The sequence below is a fragment of the Hippoglossus stenolepis genome, chromosome 1, assembly GCF_022539355.2.
Source record: "Hippoglossus stenolepis isolate QCI-W04-F060 chromosome 1, HSTE1.2, whole genome shotgun sequence".
NCBI lineage: Eukaryota > Metazoa > Chordata > Actinopteri > Pleuronectiformes > Pleuronectidae > Hippoglossus > Hippoglossus stenolepis.
This window is the reverse complement of record NC_061483.1, coordinates 21322019-21343319: the sequence shown is the minus strand read 5'-3', so window position 1 is coordinate 21343319 and position 21301 is coordinate 21322019. Positions and strand designations below refer to the sequence as shown.

Genomic DNA, 21301 nt, shown 5'->3' with positions numbered 1-21301 from the left:
ATATTAGTGACTCACTAATAAGAGTCCATTCTTGTTCACTGTATATCACTATAATCTATGTTCATCAGTTTATAAATTAATTTAATATCATATTTTTCTATATTTAATACACTAGAGTAACACATTATGCGTGAAATTCCTGAAGAACAGGGACTTATTGGACCCTGAAGATGGATCTCTGCATTGAAAGATGGAGAGAATAGATTAAGGATTCATGAGATCTGTGTAGGAATTGAATGCACCACCTACAAAGCTTGACCAGGACCTCAATGCTCTATAGATTCCATCAGTGTAAAAGCCAGGAGTTGTTAGCTGAGGAGCAGAGAGATCAGAGATAAGTGCAAAGTGCCACGCTGAAAAATCTGAAGAGAGGCATTAGAGACGAACAGTTGGAGCTTGTTAAAAATCGCAGTGCAACACAGAACCTATAGCCATGCCTCAGTCCCATAAACAGCATCTTTCAGTGGAAAAACAAAACTCCCACTGCTGAGGTAAATTAATTGAAATTCAATTAAAATATTCTGCGGAGTGAAGCTGTTCTAACAGACTGAAGATGAGTTAATGGGCTGCTGGAGCACTGGATCTTTAATGACATGCTCCAGAGACCACGGCCGTTAAACAGCTATACATTGCATATACAGCGTGTACTGTATCTAAGTTACATTCGTTTTTCTCCAATTGATCAGCGATTGTTTGTTGCCAAAACAAAGTAAAATTATTAATTGGAACAAAGAAAATGGTGATAATTATTGTATTTGATAATTATTATGTGAAACCTGATCTTACAACCAGGGTTCCATTGTAGGTAACAGTGAAAGGGTGAATGAGTAAGTGGGTTCAGCTTCAGCCATCTTCATTCACTCTCTCTTACATCCTCCTCCTTTTCTCCGTCTTCTCTTTTTGTGTCCTCCCTCCCTCCCTCCCTCCTTCTGTGTCTCTCTATCTCACACATTTAGAGATCCACACAGAGATGCTAAAATTAGCAGCATCCATTTCTGCACCAGCACAGGCACCGAAGGCCTCAGAGCAGGAAGCAGAGGATGCATCAAAGACTTCATTAAGTAATGCGCATACACGCTCACGCACACGCACACACATACACACACACACACACAAACAAATTCCTCTTTTATTCTCATTCATTCTTTCTTACTTACTTGCACAAATGTGTAGTTGCATAAATGGGCACACACACACACATACACACACACACACACACACACACACACACACACACACACACACACACACACACATGAATGGAGTTAACAGACCAACAAAGCAGGCCATTCTAGCCCGCCTCCTTCAGGGTGTCTCTGTCAGCCGCCCTGCCACTTCTCTGTGCCTCCTTATGTAACCAGGTCACTCTGAACACAAGCACAACCTGGACCTGGAAAACTGAGAAACTCCTTCCATCTACAGCCTCATTATTATTCACTGTGTATAAGCACAGACAGTAAACGCACATTTGATGGAAAGTCAACATACGATTCATGTATGTGCAGCATACATACATTACAAATGTGGCAAGGTCACATTTGTAATGTATGTATGCTGTACACGTGTATAGTTGCCATTTGTGCACTTTTCCGCTGCCTTTGCTAAAGATCATCTCAACACACACACACATACACACACACACACACATGCACACGTGCACATACATACTAATTAGGGATGTCATGAAAGCAAAACTTTAGGAGTCGATACCGATACAATGAAATTTCCACTATTCTCAATACCCAATTTGATACCACGGCAAAAAACGAAAATAGACCAATAAATCTCATGCTCCTTTAAAAAAATATTTGAGCATACAAAAAACAACAGTGGCTATGTAGCCTTCAAGTAATACATAAAAAAAGGAAAGCCTATGAACATAAAACAGAACAGTGGCATGAAGGAAAATTACGAGATTTCAGTTATCAGGTAAAGCTCAATGAGAGGCTGCACACGCAATGTATTAACACACACACCCATATACTCCAGTGCAAGGCTGCACCCCCCCCCAGGACATGTGGCATGGTAAAGGCCACTTCATGTTTCTGCGTCAGAGCTATGTTGTAGGTACACACGTAGCTTCTGCATGTAGCCTACGCCCAGGGCTGAGCATTCATAGTTGTGCGTAGGTGTGTGTGACTCGCGCTGCAATGACACCGTCGAGACTCTGGTGACTCTGGAGTTTCTATGCTGGTGTTGAGTGTCTTCCGGTTTCTGGTCCGCTTATTTACAAATTCCCTGATGTCTCTGTTTACTTCAGAAGAATGGCGAGTGTAACTTAGCGGATCGCGCTGGAGCTGATAGACGATGAAGAGAAATGACTTTTTCTTAACGAACTGCGACGAAGAAAAGAAAGACGTGGTCCGGGTTAATATCTGATAATATATAGGGTGAGAAACTGCTCTCATCTGTGACAGTCCTGGTTTTCGTTGACCCATTCATCCAAACCAACCTTCTGGCAATGTGGACTTCCCATCACCTGACTCCCTCCTGACGACTGCGGCTGCCAGAGGTCGCCTGAGAGCAGAACGTGACTACAGCTCATAATAAACTGTTATAGGTGATTCACACATGGGGGGTCTGGAGTCTTCTTTTTGTCTTTTACAAGAGGAGGAAAGTCTCAAAGTTTCTACTCACCCCCTCTGTTTTTCATGTTGTTTTACAATCTATCTAGTAAAGCACATTATTTTTGATTTATGTTTGCACCACAGCATTATGTGGTTTATGAGCTGTCAAACTCAACAAAGCAGCTACCAGCCTGATTCAGATATACACACCTACAAACACAGAGCCACAGTTCCTCTCTCTGTCTCTTGATTTACTGCGTGTATACAGTGCAAAGACAAATTATCTTACTGTACTAAAATGAAACTACTCTGTTTAGCTAAACAGCAAAGAAGCCTTGAGAATAATAAATCTGCTGTGGCGGAGTGTAGTTCTGTTTAAGTTTAGCTGAGTTGCCTGTCGTAGAAAAACTGAATTTAAATGACTTTTACCCGTAACTTGTTGCTAAATTATTTCATTTATGCTATTTTCATTGCCAGTGGGAAATTACCATTTTAATCTGCTCTTTCACACATGGTGCACGAGACATGAAGATACTTATATGTTGCAGCTGACGCTCAACGCTCAAAGTAAAGATAACACAACTTTCCAACTCTGGCTTTAAACGCATTTCGGGGTATTCACTTTATTATCAGAGAAGTCAGCAACAGTTTGCTCATTCCATTTTCTCAAACCAGATTTCTGGGTTACTTCCAACTTATTTTTGAAGATGCCACTAAATAGGATTTTGTGCAAAATGCCCTGGTTTGTATTAAAACATAGTGGAAAGATGTCACACACACATTGGAAGATTCAATTTTTTTAAATGTGTCTCCCTTTAGGGCACAGCAAGGCAATGAGGTTACAAGTAGCACATTATCCTATTTATGACCGAAAGCAGGGAGAGTCTGAGAATAACCCGATTACACCACCAGTGTCAGGCAGAGGCTGCTGATAGCTTTGACTGCTGCTTCATTAGTTTTCAGTAAATACACCACAAAGACATCGCGATTCGTTTCACTAGAATGTGTTGAATGTAAAAAATCTCACTTACAATTGAATTGTAAAGGGAAAAAAAAAGATCTGGAATAATGATTTCCTTTAAATCTCAGCTCACATAATCCACACATGCTACTTTAAGGTTACTCATTACCTCACTGCAGAAATGCAAATCCACACCTAGGAATCTACACCTGTCTCTTTAAAATCTGATGCATGGGCCCATTTTTTTATGTTTAATACTCAATATGCATTCTGTAGATATCTCTGGCCAAAAGCAGATCACATTATACACTATCGCACATTAAATCATATTGCAGGCACAGAATCTATACGCTCTGTATATGCACCCGGTGAGTTTATCAAGATGCGGGAGCTTGCAGTGTCTCCACTTGGCACCTGGTTACCATAGCAACTCAAGATGATTTGGTATGGGGAGAGCAGTGGAAATGTTCCCGGCAAATGAGGATAAATCACCAATAATATTACAGTGTGTGGTCTAGAGCTGCTCTATATGAAATGTGCCCTGAGATAACTCCTGCTCTGACCTGTTGCTTTATAAATAAAATGGACCACACCAATAAGCTCTGCCTTTTCTCTCACTCACAGTGGAATAAAACATTTCCATCTCTGACCTCAGGCAGATTACACAGCTTCTCTTGCAGCACCACCTCCAGCTCTTCTGTCATCATTAAAGTGGTGAATCTCACACCCATCATTCAACATGGATGTGGTTCACAGGATCAACATGGGACGAGGAAAGATTCATATGAAAAAGATTGCAGTAGTTTAAATGCTATAGTGTGGAGATTAATAGATAAGAGCGTAACATAATGTGGAAAATGTGGTTGGAAATATTTGATCTGATTTCCCAAATTGTGTTGGGAATGGTAATCTTCTTCACCCTAGGGACACTGCAGCTCCGCCACCAGTGCCCTATATGCCCCTGAGAGATAAACCTATCATGGATCCCACCTGGGAGGCAGCAGGTCAGGAAATAATGACCAAGCACATGGATGAGATTCAGCGAAGAATTGTCTGTAACAACACAAGTCGTGGAGGCCAAGGAAAGCCTGTATCCAAGAACTGCCGCAGTGGCTTTTAGTCAATGTCCCTGCCTTGCCAGAGTTTGTGATGAGCTTATTTATTTATTTCTGTGTTTGCTACTCCCCTCTGCTCTCACGTCATTTCATCCCATGATCTAAGGTTTGAGATTCAAGGAATTCAGATTTTATAAATTTAACATTTTCAAGCTGTGCGTTTTCACATTGGGGGGGTTTTTCCTTAAAAGAAAAAAAAAACGTTAAAAGCGATTTTTGTTCCTTCAACTTAATTCTCACTTTTAATATGAACTAATCGAGTTCTTCCCCTGATTAAGCTTTGAATGTCCTGGATTACTGAGCTCCGCTGGGGGTCGAGCAGTGCTAATGGTTCATTGTGGACATGAGTAACAATATTTTGCACGATATGGGACCTTTACTCAAAAAATTGTATTATTAATCGTATTGGTTTCCATGTTTTCTTACATCCTACCTTTTTCACTTGAATTTGGTAAACTTGAGAATAGTGTATGAATGTCATGATGTCATGATGTCATGCATGATTTCTGCCTCACGGCTGTTTAGACACATAATGATGAGTAAAAGTTCATAGCAAACATTCAAACAAAATCATAACCCCTGGTTCTCCCTTGCAGTACACATATACACACACACGCATGCGTGCACACACACGCACACAAACACACACACACAGCCATTTTAACATTCATCCACAACCCCAGTAGCATTAATCCCCTTGTGCATTACACCTCCCGGCCATATATCCTGTTATCCTGTGGGGTTTGATCCCGGAGCCTCCAACCTAGAGAAGCATAGTTCAATAACCTTCTGAAGGCTTTTTCTGCCTTTTCGGAGGTGAGATTGAGTAAGAGGGGGTGGGGACTGAAGTCAAAACCCACATTCAATGTGCTAGAAGAGCAGATCTGGGATTTACTGCTTGATCACTGCAAGTCTCTGCCGTCTTTGGAAAAAAACTAGACTGCCTTGTGTTGACAAAATCTATTTTAATCTATTGAAGATTCACTACCACTTAATGTAACTTACACTTTGGACATGTATTCTATTTGATCAGGCAACACTGCTATGCTGATTTACACACAAGTATTTAGTGGTAGTGGAGGTATTGACTATTTAGGTCCATGTTAGACAACAGATTGTAGGTCCCTCCCTCCATAAGGTGCCATGTTTTCTTTTCCATGCCTTTTTTCCAAAAGATTTTTTTCTGTAAATTGCATTTTACATTTACACTGTATTATATGTAAGTCCACGAGGACCATTACATACTGATGGCCATGTTTTAAAATGCTGCAAATTAGTCATGTGTTTATATAAGAGACACAACAGTGATTTTCATAATAATTGGTAAAAGAAACTTGCAATACAAGGGTACCAAAATACAGAAACGCACACATGTACACATAAACACACAAACCTAAGCAACACCTGTTTCTTATTGTGCCATTGACTTGTGAATTGTTTATCTTGAAGGAGAGGAACAAGAAAACGTAAGAGTTTCTCTATCGTGATCGATAGAGTGAAATCAGGAAAGTGTAATCTCGGAGCTGACCACAGTCAGACGCAGCCGATAAAGGACACTGTGACACCGGCCGATAAACAGGGCTCAGACACACAGAGGTACAACGCACACACACACACGTCCAACGTGCCCCAGTGATGTTGCATTGGAGGGAGAGAGCATCAGATTAGAATATAGTACACCTTCTTGTAAAGGGATGACCATTATTCCTGTGTCATCAATCATTCAATCAATTAATCAATAAATCAACCAATATATAATTTATATTCAGCTCTCATTCACAACACACCCTCATGCAGGAGATACGGGCGTTTGACCGGCTGCATCACTGACCTTCCATTGCATACTTCATATCCTGGGCGAAGAGGTTCCACGTGATCTCGGCGCTGATCTTGCCCACGCTCATCTCCTGTGGAAACCTGGTGGAATTGAAAGGGATTCCAATCAGACTCATTTCTGTACAATGATACGCTCGACTGGGTGGTCTGATGGCTCGGCCCAGGCCAGAAATATCCTAACAAACGATTTAACAGATGTGCGAGAAGACATGCTTCGTGAATCTCATAATCTAATAATCCCACCCGTCATTTCCCGAACCTGGCTGAATTGGGGTGGAATGGGGGACCTGGCTTAAAGATGAGAAACGGTGCAGGAGGAAATGAAACAGTGAAGGAAGGAGACGGAGGGTGGCAACCTATTTGGTAAGTAATCTGCTATTTTGAATGCCTATGGATTTTCAGTCAAAGCTTGAATGCGAGATGTCAATGGTTTAATTATCTGTGTCTTCAGACAGTGATGGGAGGACATTTATGGATGACTTGACCCTGTGCTGAGAAAGTTCAATCTATCTGGAAATGTTTTACTTCTGCCGGCGACCGCCTCATTTTCCAACAACGAACACGTTTGTCTGCCGATATATATTGAGGCAGTAATCATCTGCTCAGGGAGGACCCTCCCGCAGAAACCAGTGCCCGAGTTTGCACACACACACGTACTGTACACACAAACACTTTCCTCAACCAACCCCCAACTGTGATGCATTATTATGAGGAGCAAGGGAACAAACACTGAGACCAGAGGGTGAATTTATGCTCCCAGTGAATCCTGGAGGAAAGAAAAGGTCTCCCAGACCAATAGTTAAGAATCGGAATCTCTCCACCTCCGTTCGTCCTCAGTCTCGCACGCCCACATGCAGACAATCAAAACCCTTCATAGCAAATAATCAATGTAACATCTGCAGCTGCCGTGTGTGCCATGTAGACGGTTTAAAATATATTTCAATTGAATGAAATAAATGATGTTTTGCGGTTTACAATCTGCAGTATTTCTGGAAATAATCTCTAAAGCTTCTTATCCTCTACACTTTTAAAAACAACAGCAGCATCCAATTTTACATTCCCATTTAAATAATAAATTATGTTGATCAGTCTATTGCCTTGAAAATCTCCAGGCTAGATTCCTATGTAACCATTCGCATTACAGAGCAATAGACTAACATGTTTTTCTCTCTGGCAGCAGCTCCCGTTATTTGAAAAGGCACCAATTCAAATCGTAGGTTTATCGTGGAAAAGCATCAAAGTTTATGTCACTCTGGACAAGGGAACGTGGAGGAAATGGACATGAATATTGCAAATCTATCATTAGACAGTGTAGGAGAGGGAGCTCAGGGCATAAACAAGTCTTAATAAGCATCATAAATCAGCAAGAGAAGGAAGAAAAGAAAAACAAGGAGGGAATGCGAAAGTGTGAGAGGATGTGTGTGTGCAACGAGTGAGGCGGAAAGAAAAATATGCTTCATTTTATTTCTTCTAAGGCGAGCTGCATTTTCTCTACGTTGTATAATTTATCTGATTTTATTAACTAAATCATCTGAAGGACACAAACTCAAATGCTTTGCACCTTTCTCAGCTCGACATTACAACCAGCCCCCTGTCCCCGTTTCTTTTTTCTCAGACAAATCTCTCATCTGTTATGTAATTCAGCTACACCGAGTTCCCCTTTCATCCATTCATACTCAGGCTCAGCACACAAAGTGATGTGATGCTCTGGCTGCCTCACAATTCTCATGCATAACATGGAACTCCTCATGTGTCTACAACAAATGAAATATTTTCAAATGAATAGGAGCTCATTTGTTTCCTCCTTAAATTCTCCAAAAAACAAAACAACAAAATGATTTCAAATTGAATTGATATGATGTGCTTATTTAAGGATTTCTCTCCCTTATCTATCCAATCACTTTTGTTGAATAATAAAGCCCAAATTGACTTTAAAAAATAGGCTAATTAAATGAATAAATGCATTGACAACCACATAAACATTGAGTACATAAATAAAAACTTAAATAAATGTTTAATTTAAACATGTTAAACATGAGGATTTAGTAGAGTCGATTCTTACAATCAGCTTGTTATCTACTATTTTTTATTTCAAAACACACACAATCTGAACAAATAAAAACAAGATCTCTACCACGAATCATATAAAATAAAGCTTCAGAGTGAAAACAGCCTTTATCATTATCAATGGGATTTCAGATAATTTTTTTAGCTTTAAACAATTTAAACAGTGTGTAAAATTGCAAATTAAAGTCAGATGAACATATTTTTAAGTTCAAACAATGTTCAACTATGTATGAGTAAGGAAATCATTTTACCATAAAAATTGGCATAACAACCCGTTGGGTGCAGTTTTATGTATTTAATCGATTTCTTAGTAAACAGCATGTATAGTTGAGTAAAGAGGAACATACTGGTTTATGACTGGGGTGTAGGCCGTCCGGTCCTCGTCGATAACAGACACCATGAGAGTGATGAGTTTTGGCCAGAAGTCCAGGTTCTTTATCGATGGACCCTGCTCCTCTCGGGGAATGTCCTGCTTCCGGCTCTGTGGGGGAGGAAATTAAGAAGGTGAGAGTTAGACGACAGCGTGAGTGTGTTGAGGGTGAGACGTCTGTTTTAGTTGTTAGAGTTTTGAGAAAGGAAAAATGAAAAGTTGTCTGGGATCAGAGAGAGAAAGCCAAAGATGGATGTTGCACAAACAGACTCATAAGTGCATTTGAACATTATTTATTGCTTTGAAGATTCTTATGACGCATAAGTGCAATTTTTTACTGCACTTGCAGTTCACATAAAAGTTTATTATGGACGACTTTCCTTAAAAAGAAAGACAAAAGTAATTTCACTAAATCATCTCTCATGACCTACTAGATGTGTACGGCAGTGCGTTTTTCCGCAGGGACCCTGCCCTCTGACGGTGATCTCATATGTTTGTCTTTCTTTGCTGTGCTCAGGACGTCTCTGGGCTGTGACCTTTGGGTGTGCAGTCAGCCAATAACAGCACAAAGAGTATAAGCGTGGAAAGCTGTAAAAATATGGTGATCAGTTTACATTGCTGTGTCCATCTCTCTGCTCGGCTGGCTGTTTGGGTCATGGATGTATAAAAAGGTGCAGGTCTGTCTGTCTGTCTGACAAAAGGGCGGAGCGAAGCCACAGACACGCCCACACAGATTATAATCACTGCACCACTGTGTTGCCCTGGTGTTGAATGCTACATAGTACAACCTCAAATTGAACTAAAAAGGTAGGGGGAGGTTCCACTTGTGGCGGATTTTCACAGTGTGAAGATAAGGAAATGTAATATTCAAATCAGGCATGCAGACTTCACCCACAACTAGATTTTAAACATTATTATCTCCAAGAATTCCCAGTTAAATACCAGGTAGGCTGAGCATTTTCTCACTAACAGCCTTTTAATGTTTTTATTTTCTGTGGTTGCCAAATATAGCAGTCATCTCTGTTAGAGGTGGAGTCGGCCATCCCTCTGCAGGATTCACCTTCACATGCATGAGGAGTCTGTGGTACACTTTTGTAACTCAGTATTAGTGTGAACAGTTTTATGTCATTGATTTTAGTCTTGCTGTTTACTGTGCAGCTGACATATTGCTTATGCAGACTGAACATTTCCTACTGCTGCTAGCTAACAATGAAAAGTGGCTTTTATTGTGAAGCTGTCACAAGAAATGCAGTGTATCTGACAAGATGAGGCCATTTTCTGCAGTTTTGAGAGACTGGGTTGGTCATAACATACGGTTGAAAGTATAATGTGACAAGAAGGAACTGCATCAAGTGAGCACAAGATCATGGTTTCTCGTAACATGGTGGAAAAAGGCAGATCTTTAACTGTCCTCTTTATTAAAACAATGTAAGTTGATTTGGTTGCACTGGAAACAGATGCACTCAATGTTCTCCTGTTGTTTTCAAGACTCACAAATTTAAATGGCTTGTCACTAGTAATGACGAGTGTTGAAAAGTCGGTTAGCACTGAAACCCTAAGTATTTTTAAAACATTATCACTCTTCAGTAATCTGTCTATGTAGAGTGTTGCAGAAAATCCTTGTTTCAGCCCCGGGGTGAGAGGTGTCGACTCTAAAACCACTTACTGACTCCACCATCTGTTCACCCCACACTGGGTGCGACCACACTGATCTGTAGTCAGCAAGTAACTGTCAGGGCCTCTCACTCTGCCACACACACAGAAAGTGAGTGAGTGTAGATACTGTAAGAAACTCGGTCATTCTGACAGCTCTGTATCATACGCAGACACGATTTTTCACAAATACACCCACGCTTATGCACACTGACAGCAGCAAATATAAACTATGACTGTAGGGCCTACCTCCCAAAAGGAGGCTATAATACACCGTTTTCTCATTTCTGTATGTAATCCCGACTGGAGCGAAATGTATTTCAGATTAATAGAAAACGGTGTTAAAAATGAAACATGCTCCAATCAGTTAGGTTGAATTATTTAACAACCTTCAGCGTATTGACTGTGGTGCGGCAGACAGAGGAGACATCGTAGGGGGAGCTGGGGAAATGAAACTGCAACATGACTCAATTTATTCTCAGTACAATCTTTAGAGTCTAATCAATCCCTACAATAATCAACTTGTGTCTGGTGATGTCGCTGATGGTCGGTGTAAATATTTAGTAATGCAGAGCATGTAATGCTGTTGCATGTCTTGCAGACGTTGCAGCAGAAGAAGCCGCTGAACTTAATCTCATAGGAACAAGGAACACAGAGAGGGATTACATCTGATTCAGTGACGGCTGATCATGTCGACCCATGATGATAAAAGATGCAGAAGTGTACCACGTTGTGTGCCATGGTCAAAGAAAGAGATTAATACGCTTCCAAGAAATGGTGTCTTCCAATTGGGTCGAAATCTCATATCATCATATGAGATACACTCTTGAATTTCTAATTTGTGTTTTCGGTGATGTTTGCTGTGTTGTAATACATGAAAGATGAGCTGCTTTTCAATATGAAGGCGACAGGGAGGTGGTCCGAGCTTCATGTTAAGCAGAACTCAAAGAAGCTGTTGGGCAGTTTAAGATGGACACGTGTTTGCACCTGGGATTACATGTGTTCAAAAGAAGGGTAAATTATCTGAACATCATGTGCATCTAGCTGACGAAGGGCTGACAAGTCAAAGAACAATCTGAAACTCCTCGTCTGGCACCCCCACAATTATGCAGACGTGACAGAAACTGCTCGACATCTTAGGCCAACAACCTGTTGCCTTGACTTTCTGCCTACGTCTTTATAAATGTTTTTAAATGCATTGAGTTAGATTGTCTACAGATAGTCAATAGTTCTATTCAGTCAGGCCTTTTTTCCAAGAGCCCTGAAGGTAGTTGTTATAAAACCTCATTTAAAACAAAAAAACAAAATTATTTTTTAGAAAAGATCAATGAAAAGACATCTTTCAGCAACTTTAGTCTTTCTTAGTGCAAAACATTTTCTTTAATGCTTTTCAGTCTGGATTCTGAGGTCCTTCAGAGCACTGAGACATTTTTGGTATTACTGGATCTCAGTGCTGCATTCAACATAGTTGCCTTGCCTGGGCATCTTTTGTTTTATGTTATATGATCAAAATATATGTATACATATATATATATATTATATCCAGTCATGCAATAAAGCCCTCCAAAGTAATATGATATTGCTGATCAAAAATGCAAGTAGGTTTTGTGTCCTCTCTATTTGGAAATTGGAAACGTGTTTTTAATCTTTGCATTTTAATGTTTATTTGCCTAAATGCAATTTAAGTGTCTTCTTATTATTTGGTTTATGGTTTTACTTATTCAGTGGCTCTGTGAAACACTTGACTCGCCTTGTTTTTATTGCTTTTTGAATGTTATTTTAATTTTCTTATATTTTAATTTCAAATCTTCTCTGTATTTGTAACAGAACTTTGATTTTCCTTGTGCCTGGATTGAGCTGCATGAATAAACTTGCCTTGCTTTTCTCAGAGTGATCATCAATCAAGAGAAGAAAGAAACACAGATTTGCTTGGTACATTAATCACGAAGTTCAAAATACTGAGAGATTAACAAGTGATTACCGCTGGAAAGAAATTAGCAATTTATGAGTTTAGATCAAAGATAGAGAAGAAACTGGCCGTCAATCCAATTTGGCCACTAACTCAGAGTTTATGAAATTAGAATAGTGATGCCTACTTCAAAGGGAAAAGCCTGGTATCAGAATCCTGTGCCATGTGGGGTGGGGTATGCAGCAAGGTAAAGTTCTGTTGAATTGGACACATGAATAATAAAACAAATGTCTCAGCAGGAGGTCGGTCAGCTAAGCAAAACCCGTCTGTGCGTGTAGCTCTGCGTGTGTGTGTGTGTGTGTGTGCATAACTGTACGCATGTATGAAGGACACTGAAGGTTGTGTCCAGCCACACTAAACTGGATGCAGTATGCGTCTCACTAAAACGTAGAGTCCCTTTGCTTATCTGTATTCACCTCAGGTAGGTGTAAACACATTTTTAAGGTGATTACGATGCCTGCTGTCTTGTTACAGTCAACAACCCACCCATGGGCTAGTTGTATTGGGAGCTGAAAACTGTTCTGAGCTAGGAGTGCAGTGTACTTCTGCTCCTTGGAACAAAGTGATGGGGGGGACCGGCAGAAATATGCATGCAGCATATCTCTCCTCTGGAGGGTAGCTGGTGGTTTATGTTTATTGTTTGGCACTTACAGTCCCTGTGTGGGAGAAATCGGCATTAGCATACGACTGGCTCCTCATCAATTTTCAGAATGTGACACAAACATAGTCACTGACGGAAGGTTGTTCTCTGAGAATGTGACCAATTCCCCGAAGAGAGAGAGAGAGCTGTGGGTAGAACTGAGGCTGTTGCAATGGAATACTGGGTTGTATGTGTACACATGTATGGAAAAATGCACTTAAAGACACATAGCTCTGAAAACAAACAGCTCATGAAACACAGCTAAACCGACCACATGGGTATTGTTGGCAAATATGAGATAATGTCGGTGAGAGAGATACTTAACAAATCAATTTGAATTGCTTGCTCAGAACAAGTGCAGTTGACTCCTGACTCTGTGGCTCTCTCACAAACAGGCGTAGTGGATTCCTGCATGTGTGCACCTGCCAGCGATCACAAACCTCCCTCTTCGAAACCAGATTGCTTCAACTTATGCATTCATATTTGCAGAATGTATCAGCAAGTATGCATAAATATATATGTGCATTTTCTCATAGGTGCAAGTGGATTATTTCTATCCAGCGCACCATCGTCACTCCACATTCCTTCGCACTGGATGAGCCAGGAGAAAATGATAGTCGTTTTTTCCCTTCTGCCCTTTCCCATGATGTGTTTGACCTCTTTCCATTTCTGCTTCTTCTTACGGTTCAAAATCCCCTCTCTCCTGCTGGGATTTAAGAAACTGTTAAGCCACATTTCCCCCCCTGCCCAACCCCCCTCATTTTAGTCATTTTATGCCCAGGCAGAAGCAGTAGAGAGCTGTGTTGTCACGTTATGCAAGATGCCTCGCTGTGGCTGGGAGATTTCACCGCCCGCCTGGCCACCGTGTCAGCTGTTCTGTCGCCGCACTCAGTCATTATTAGCAACTGGAGAATTGGGGTCTGGAATGGGTTCCATCCTCTGAGTCAAAGGCTACCTAGTGTACGTGAACGTAATAATTTAAAGCCACAGTGAGGTTTGCTTTGGGTTGAAGCCGACGTCTTTTTCCTCTGCCTTGGAGGAAAAACTGATGGAGAGGCTGTCTACTGTGAAACTGTGGTGGACAAAGATGTAATTAGTGAATGTGTCTATCTCTGCGGTTTGGTAATTTCTTACAACGCCTCAGGCTGTTTAAACACAGGAAGCCTATTATTCAGCTTTTGAGTGGATTACACCCAATTACAACCTTAAGATATTGGGCTCCATTTTACAGATCTAAGGATATGGTTCACCTAAATTTAGTGCATTTCAAAGTCCATGTGTGCCTGTTACTTAGAAAATGTATTCCTATTTGGATAATGTGGCCCTAAAATAATTTCAGATTGAATTCATGTATAATAACTTCAGGTTTGTGTTGGTCAATGAGGCAATCGCTGCCTCAAGATAGCAATGTAGAAACAATGGACCAAACGACTCTCATATTAGAGGGATAGTTAACCGAAAAATTTAATTTCACTCATTATCTACTCAGCACTATGCCGATGGAGGGGTGGGTGAAGTGTTTGAGTCCACAAAACACTTTAGGAGTCTCTGGGGTAAACTGTGTTTCAGCCAAAGTGACCCCTTCTTCAGACATGAATGGCTGCAACACTGTTTACCCCTGATGTTGTGGACTCAAACACTTTACCCACCCCTCCATCTGAATAGTGGTAAAGCGAAAATGAGTGAATTTTCCTTTTTCGGTGAACTATCCCTTTAAGAGCAATAGGCCCATGGGCGCTCACATGGCAGAGCTGCCAACGAGGATATGGAGCAGTACGCAAATGACAAAAGTAGTCTGTATATTAGCTAGGAAGCTATTCCTAGGAGGAAAAAATATTTGGCTAACAAAGCCCAAATATGATGCCTCTTCCACATTATAAGCTAATGTTGCTTCCTATAGACTAATCTTAATCAGTGCATACTTAAATGAGTTTGTGTACTAGATTGTAAACATGCAGTAAATTGATGTTAAGGAGAATAAGGGTTCTTGTTTGTTCTGGCTTTTATCAAAAAAAGATCTCCTCCTGACTGATCATAACTTTTGCAATTTGCAAAACATATTTTTATTTTTATTTATTGACAAATGATGATCGAGAAAAATCATAAAGATAATTAGCTTCCTTGTAGATGGCCTCTTTCCTCTCCCTTTTCTTCTCTACTGATATACTCCACACCAATGGGCGCGGTAAGCCCATGAGAATGAAAGTGGGAGAAAGCTATTCAATGACTGGATAACCAAAGATGTAAACAATTAATAAAATGTATCTGAAAACTGTTTCAATAGCTTCAAAATGTAATGTTATAAAGTGGCCAGCTTGACTTAATGAGTAGTTGGTTATTTGGACGGCATGCAGAGCTTAAGGCTATGGATGGGTGCAAGTGCTTTTACTATTTAACCACATGGGGGGTGGACAGGAACATGACAACTTCATCAATGTGGAAACAGCAACGATGTAAGATAGGGTCTATTATCTTCTGTGGTGTGGAGCCTATTCTCATTGGGGAGTTAACCACAAGATAATTAGGTAGAGCTGAAGCTCATGTGTTGAAATGAGCAAACTATTACTGAGGGCTGAGTAATACTTCCTCAAATACAATATAACTTGCTGTAACTTCTCAATTGGAGAAACTGCATCAGGTACGTTCTGCCTAACGTTTGGCTGCTTTATCTTTTCACCATGGAGTCTCTCTCTCTCTCTCTCTCTCTCTGAAGGTTGAAGTCCTTCATGCAAAGTCTGCAACATTTTCACTGTCGGGGAAACGTCAGTCATGATATATAGCCTATTGATTTCCAGTCATGCTGGATTGAATTTATATTTTCTTGGAACAGTCACACATCAACACAAAGCACACTAAAGCTGAAAGGGAATGTGTGATGTGAGATTTCTGAAAGGATAAAGGTGATATCATATTAACACATGAGGTGAGCAAGGGAATAACAGCTTCTGGCACCTATCAAAAATGTTAACAAAGTTTTTTTCACTTTGAGTTTCTGGAAAAAAGTAGAGTGGCCCTGAACTAATAACTGAGTTCAAAATGAAATACTTTTCAGAACAACTCGAAATTAAAGGCGGGTTTCCAGGTTTTCTTTGACATGAATTTATCCTCATCATTAAATTAACATCTGTTATCTAGTCTTATGATTCAGATTTTGAGAGCCATGCATCTGGACTGCGTGATAGAAGGATCAAGTTTGCGAGGTGTGACACGAGAACCATGCAGGAGGCCTCAATTAGATTAAAACCAGAAGACGAGAAATATCCGTACACCAGTTAATGCTCCCACAAACTATTTTATCAGGTAGGTATAACATTTTGGGAAAAGGCTCTTCTTCTCTCACCATAGATAAAAATGCACTCAGACGTCATTTGACAGATGATGTAACTACCCAAATAATAAATATATAAAACAAATAAATAAATGATGAAAAATAAGTGAGGAAAATATAAATAATAAATGCTTCTGTCCGGCACCTAGTGTTCATCAAGTTTGGAAGCAGATGCTTTTGTATACTTGATTAAACCATAAGACAACAAACATCATATCTCCTCCAGCTTAACTTGCATACAATGTGTTTCTCTGAACGTGTCTGTGAAGACTTTGACTAGGCATTATGGTTTTGATATACAAGACAATTGAAACCAAGTAAGGAATTATTCATAGGATTTTACTGTTGTGAGATGTTAGTTCGCTGAGTTTGTTTCACGCTGGCATGTGTGAGACTTACAAAACAATACTGTCTCTCTCGTCACTGGCACGGTCACAGAGCTGTACACTGCGGGTGGAGACCATGGTGAACAAGACCATTCGTATCACAGTACAGCTAACCCCTGCTCTGGGGCTGCAGGAGAAACCCATGTAATTACAGTGTAGCTGACAGCAGACTGAACCAGGCTCCTGAGAAAACTTTACTGCTGAGGTAGCACATTGCTTTCTGTGTACATCACTACATGTGCATGATGTAATGTGAGAAATATAAAGCTCTCAAGGCTTTGGGAGCTGTTCACTTTGTGCATAACAAAGTTGCTGTTGTAGAGTCTTTATGTTCACCAGTGGAAAACAAGTCAAACATTCATGAACTGGGGAAAGCTGAGAAGCAGTGATCTATGAATCGAATGTGGAAGCTCTTTACCTGGTCGAGGAGTTGATTGTAAAGTTCATGGCAGTTATCAAAAATGTATTTGTATGTCGAGTCCAGGCATGCTTTCACGCAGTCCTTCACCACCATACTGGCTCTTGGTGGACTCTGGAGCTCTTGTACCTGCACAGACACAATACAATGTTACATGGTAGAGGGTTAGGTGTTCACCTTGGCCTTACAACTGTTTATACTGAACAACAGGAGTGTTTCCCACAGTGTTAATTCAATCCATGGCCGTAGTGGGGGTGCATGCGCATGAAGGTCACTCTTATGCACAAAAGATTCTGAGAGACAGGCACACAGCTACTCTCTGACAGCCAGGAAGCGAAGGTTCACAATGTTATATTTTCAAATGTGTGACAGTGAGTGAAAGACAACTCGCAAGAGAGAGAAGTGCATTGCATGCCACTTGCCAGTTACGTGCACAACCGCAGCTGAAACTATGACACGTGACTGTCTATGTGGGCAGTAAAGTCTTTATGGACGATAGCACAAGCATGGGGCAAATCGCTCTGCACACAGTTATACAATAGCAGCAAATCACAAAGTTAGAGATCTCTAATGTTATTATGAGAAGTATGAACATGTTTTTGTCCATTATGAAACTGTGGCGGGACAAATTAGAATATGGCGGGCCACCACAGACGCTTACTGGGAAACACTGCTACAGCCTTTCAAAATCCGAACTTAACGTGAGCAACCTAAATCAGAGGCAGCTACTTTATTTTAACTGCATTTATATGTATAGTGGCATCCATCAATCGAGTGATGATGTAATGATATCATATTACATGTTATTACAAATATATATAAATTCTTTGTGGATAAAAATAGCTACCTACATACATTATGTATACCAAAGCAGACATGGGGCCAGAGTGGGACTTTAGGTGTATGTTCAGTGTATTGTATAATGAACAGTCACTGTAGCTCCTGTGTATGAGCAACGATGCGTATACACAGTAAAACCCTGCATGGGCATGACACAGAGTGAAAGCCTTGGTAACCTATAGTGACAGTTTTCATTCCTTTGCTCACAGCTGCCATCTTAGTTATGCCTCAGTGCCCCAGCGCTATACCCCCTCCACACACACTGCCCCCTCCTCCGAAAGAACTGAATGGAGTCAAGCTTTACGTGGAGTGGGAGACGGCGAGGGGAGAGGGGACAAGACAGAGCTGGAAGCATTTGGAGCATGGAGGCCTACTGTTGTATGCAGGTCAACATACATCACACAAACACAACCCAGATGCATTAGCCTGTTGTCGAGACATTGTAAAGTAATAAATCATTTGGTTGGTTGATGGCGTTGGGGAGGCGGGACTGAGGGATTTCCATGAATTATGAGTGTGAATTGATTTCACCTGTATATAAACATGGCAAAAATCAATCTGGGTTTATGTTTGTGATTGAACAGTGGCAGATTTTACGGTCATTGTGTATTGAAGGTGTATCAGTCAGTCGATGGCACAGCACTTCTGTGATGAAACCGTATGATTGGCATTTACTTCGGGAAGCTACGATACTCCCTGTTGTGTAACATTATTTATTGCTATGTTTGTGTTCTTTAGTTTCTCTTAAACTGAGTGCTCCCCTAGAGCTCAACAGTGTAGTACCGCCAGTAAAAGTTTTTATTTATGAATAGGGATCTGGATTATCAGCCATAACGTTGTTGTAACCATCAAATGTAGACTATGCCACAAGTTCAGATGATATAATTGCCAATTTAAGAAAAAGGTGTTGAACTACACTACCCCACAATCCTAAAGTGAAGCAGTAACATCTCTGAATGGTGGAGGTCACTGTTTCCATGGAAATGTTTAGCAAAACCACGAAAACCATGTCTGCTACTTTCGGGGTAGCTCAACGTTACTTCAATAGGATTCTACACAATATGAAACACTATATACACACATGCATGATACAAACTACAATATAGTGCAAAACTATATTTACAACAAGCATAAATGAAAGGAAATTGCTTTGGATGTTTTTGGAAAAGGATGATTTGCAATGGTTTATAGGCCGGTGGTTACTTCACTCTTAAAATAACAATGTACACAGTTTTTTACTCTTGACTTTTTTTCTGTTCTTAAATATTTGTTTTGCTCCGCATCAAAGGGTCATGAATCAAATTGAAGCCTGTCAGTCTGGTTCCAGGCATTAAACTCCTTTTAAACGGGTTTTCTGAAAATGAAATGGAAATTTACATCCGGAGCCAGAGCCGTTCTAAAAGTGGGAAGTCACTGTAACGCTCTATTTCTCTTCAAACTATTACCTGCTCATGCAACTTGGACTTTTTCTGTCTCACGTACACATACACACACAGAGTATACCTTCATCCTGAAGAAGGTGATGCTGGTTAGCAGATCGACAGTGGACTTCAGATCTTGGAGTCGCTCTGGGTTTCCTGCAGGGAAATTATCCTGGAGTGAGAGGGAGAGAGAGAGAGATAACATGAGGAGAGGACATCTTGTTGAAAACAGCCTTTTAATGTCACCACCACCACCACATTACATCACTTAGGCCAAAACATTGAAATTGATTACAGTGCAACGCCCAGCAATCATAACGAAATGACTGTCTGTCTAATCGTTTAGTGGACAAGGGAGGTCTCTGCTGATGAAAACCTCTATTTCAGGGCCATGAAGTCATCAGACGGAGCAGAACGGCGTGACGGGGAGCATATAAAGCCCTGACAGCCCTGAGGAAAGGCATCGCTGCCCCATACATTATCCTACTTCTCCTTCTCTCTCAGTGCTCTAATAAAAAAACAAAAACATTCTTGTTTCCTATCCCTCCTCTGCCTTGTCAATAAATGCCCACCAGAGATTCAGGAAATAAAGCCAAATCCTCGCAGCGACCTGTGGGGCTGACAGCTCATCTGCGGAGGAGGTCTGTCCGAGATCATCGAGGCAAAACTCGACTCAGAAACCTGACACATTCAGGATGTGAGCAGCCAAGAGAGTTTTACCGGGTTGATAAATGATTCAAAATGACCAGTTTTCAAAGAAGCAGAAACATTTAGCAGATGATGGACATGGTCACAGCCAACCTACAGAGTGGAAAACCTGTGCCTAATGCCTGACAGACAGTTATCGGTCTACTGAGAGCTGACACTATATTTCTCTAGAGGAATAATAAGTACGGTAAGTCTGGTTTAAAGGTGAAAGTGTAGACCTCAATAAAGTAAACCAAACAGCCGGCGGGCAACAAACAAGCTTGACACACAGCTTGCACAGGTTGCACCACTTATACTAGCTCTGGCTACTGATGGAATAAAAACAACATCACTTCAATAAAGTTCTTTTTTTCAATACGAAGAGATTGCGGTCATATATTTTAAAATTTGATTTAAGGGGTTGGAGAACCCGGTCTCTCAGCAGATTCCTTTTAATATAAATCCTTCACTTACAGCGAAAGAAAAGAATTTTCTTGCAGCTACTGTACCGACACCTGTCTCAATCACAGCATGGAGCCCAGAAGTGCCATCAGTCATTAGCCTCTCTCTCTCTCTCTCTCTCTCTCTCTCTCTCTCTCTCTCTCTCTCTCTCTCTCTCTCTGCTGACACTGACATTTCTCTTACAATAACGTCACACAGGTGTAGCCTTCAGTCACGAGAGAAACCATCAGTCTCTGTGGTTATTATAGCCTCTACTGCAACCTTGAGAGCTGCTGTCTGTTAACCTCCTGGAATCACCTTGTTGGAACTGTTATTACAACAGTTTGTTGTGTTTTATCTGTTCATTTTTGGAGTAAGAATTGTGACTTTGACACAGATTAGGACTGCAATGTGATTATCTCTCTTGTAGTTACAGACACATCTGTCTCTCCGTCTGTGACTCACATATCTCAAGAACGGTTCATCTTATCTGTTTCACACTCCGTGTGTACTATTAAGGGGACAAGGACGAGCAGTGTGGAATTTGGTGAAATGTGGACATCCAACACAAACTTTGAGAAGAGAGGCGACCAGCGCTCTGT

General features: G+C 40.8%; 1 protein-coding gene across 5 annotated transcripts in view; it reads right to left on the bottom strand.

Moving 5' to 3' along the window:
* Positions 1 to 21301, bottom strand: part of LOC118113611 (protein unc-13 homolog C) — a 113018-nt gene that overhangs the window by 33342 nt on the left and 58375 nt on the right. For all 5 annotated transcript variants that reach the window (XM_035163493.2, XM_035163501.2, XM_035163519.2 and 2 more), the window contains 4 exons: positions 19654 to 19743; positions 17311 to 17439; positions 8894 to 9027; positions 6475 to 6560 (listed from right to left, as the gene is read on the bottom strand). In XM_035163493.2, coding sequence (XP_035019384.1) covers positions 6475 to 6560; positions 8894 to 9027; positions 17311 to 17439; positions 19654 to 19743 — 439 coding nt within the window. The remainder of the gene's footprint in view (positions 1 to 6474; positions 6561 to 8893; positions 9028 to 17310; positions 17440 to 19653; positions 19744 to 21301) is intronic.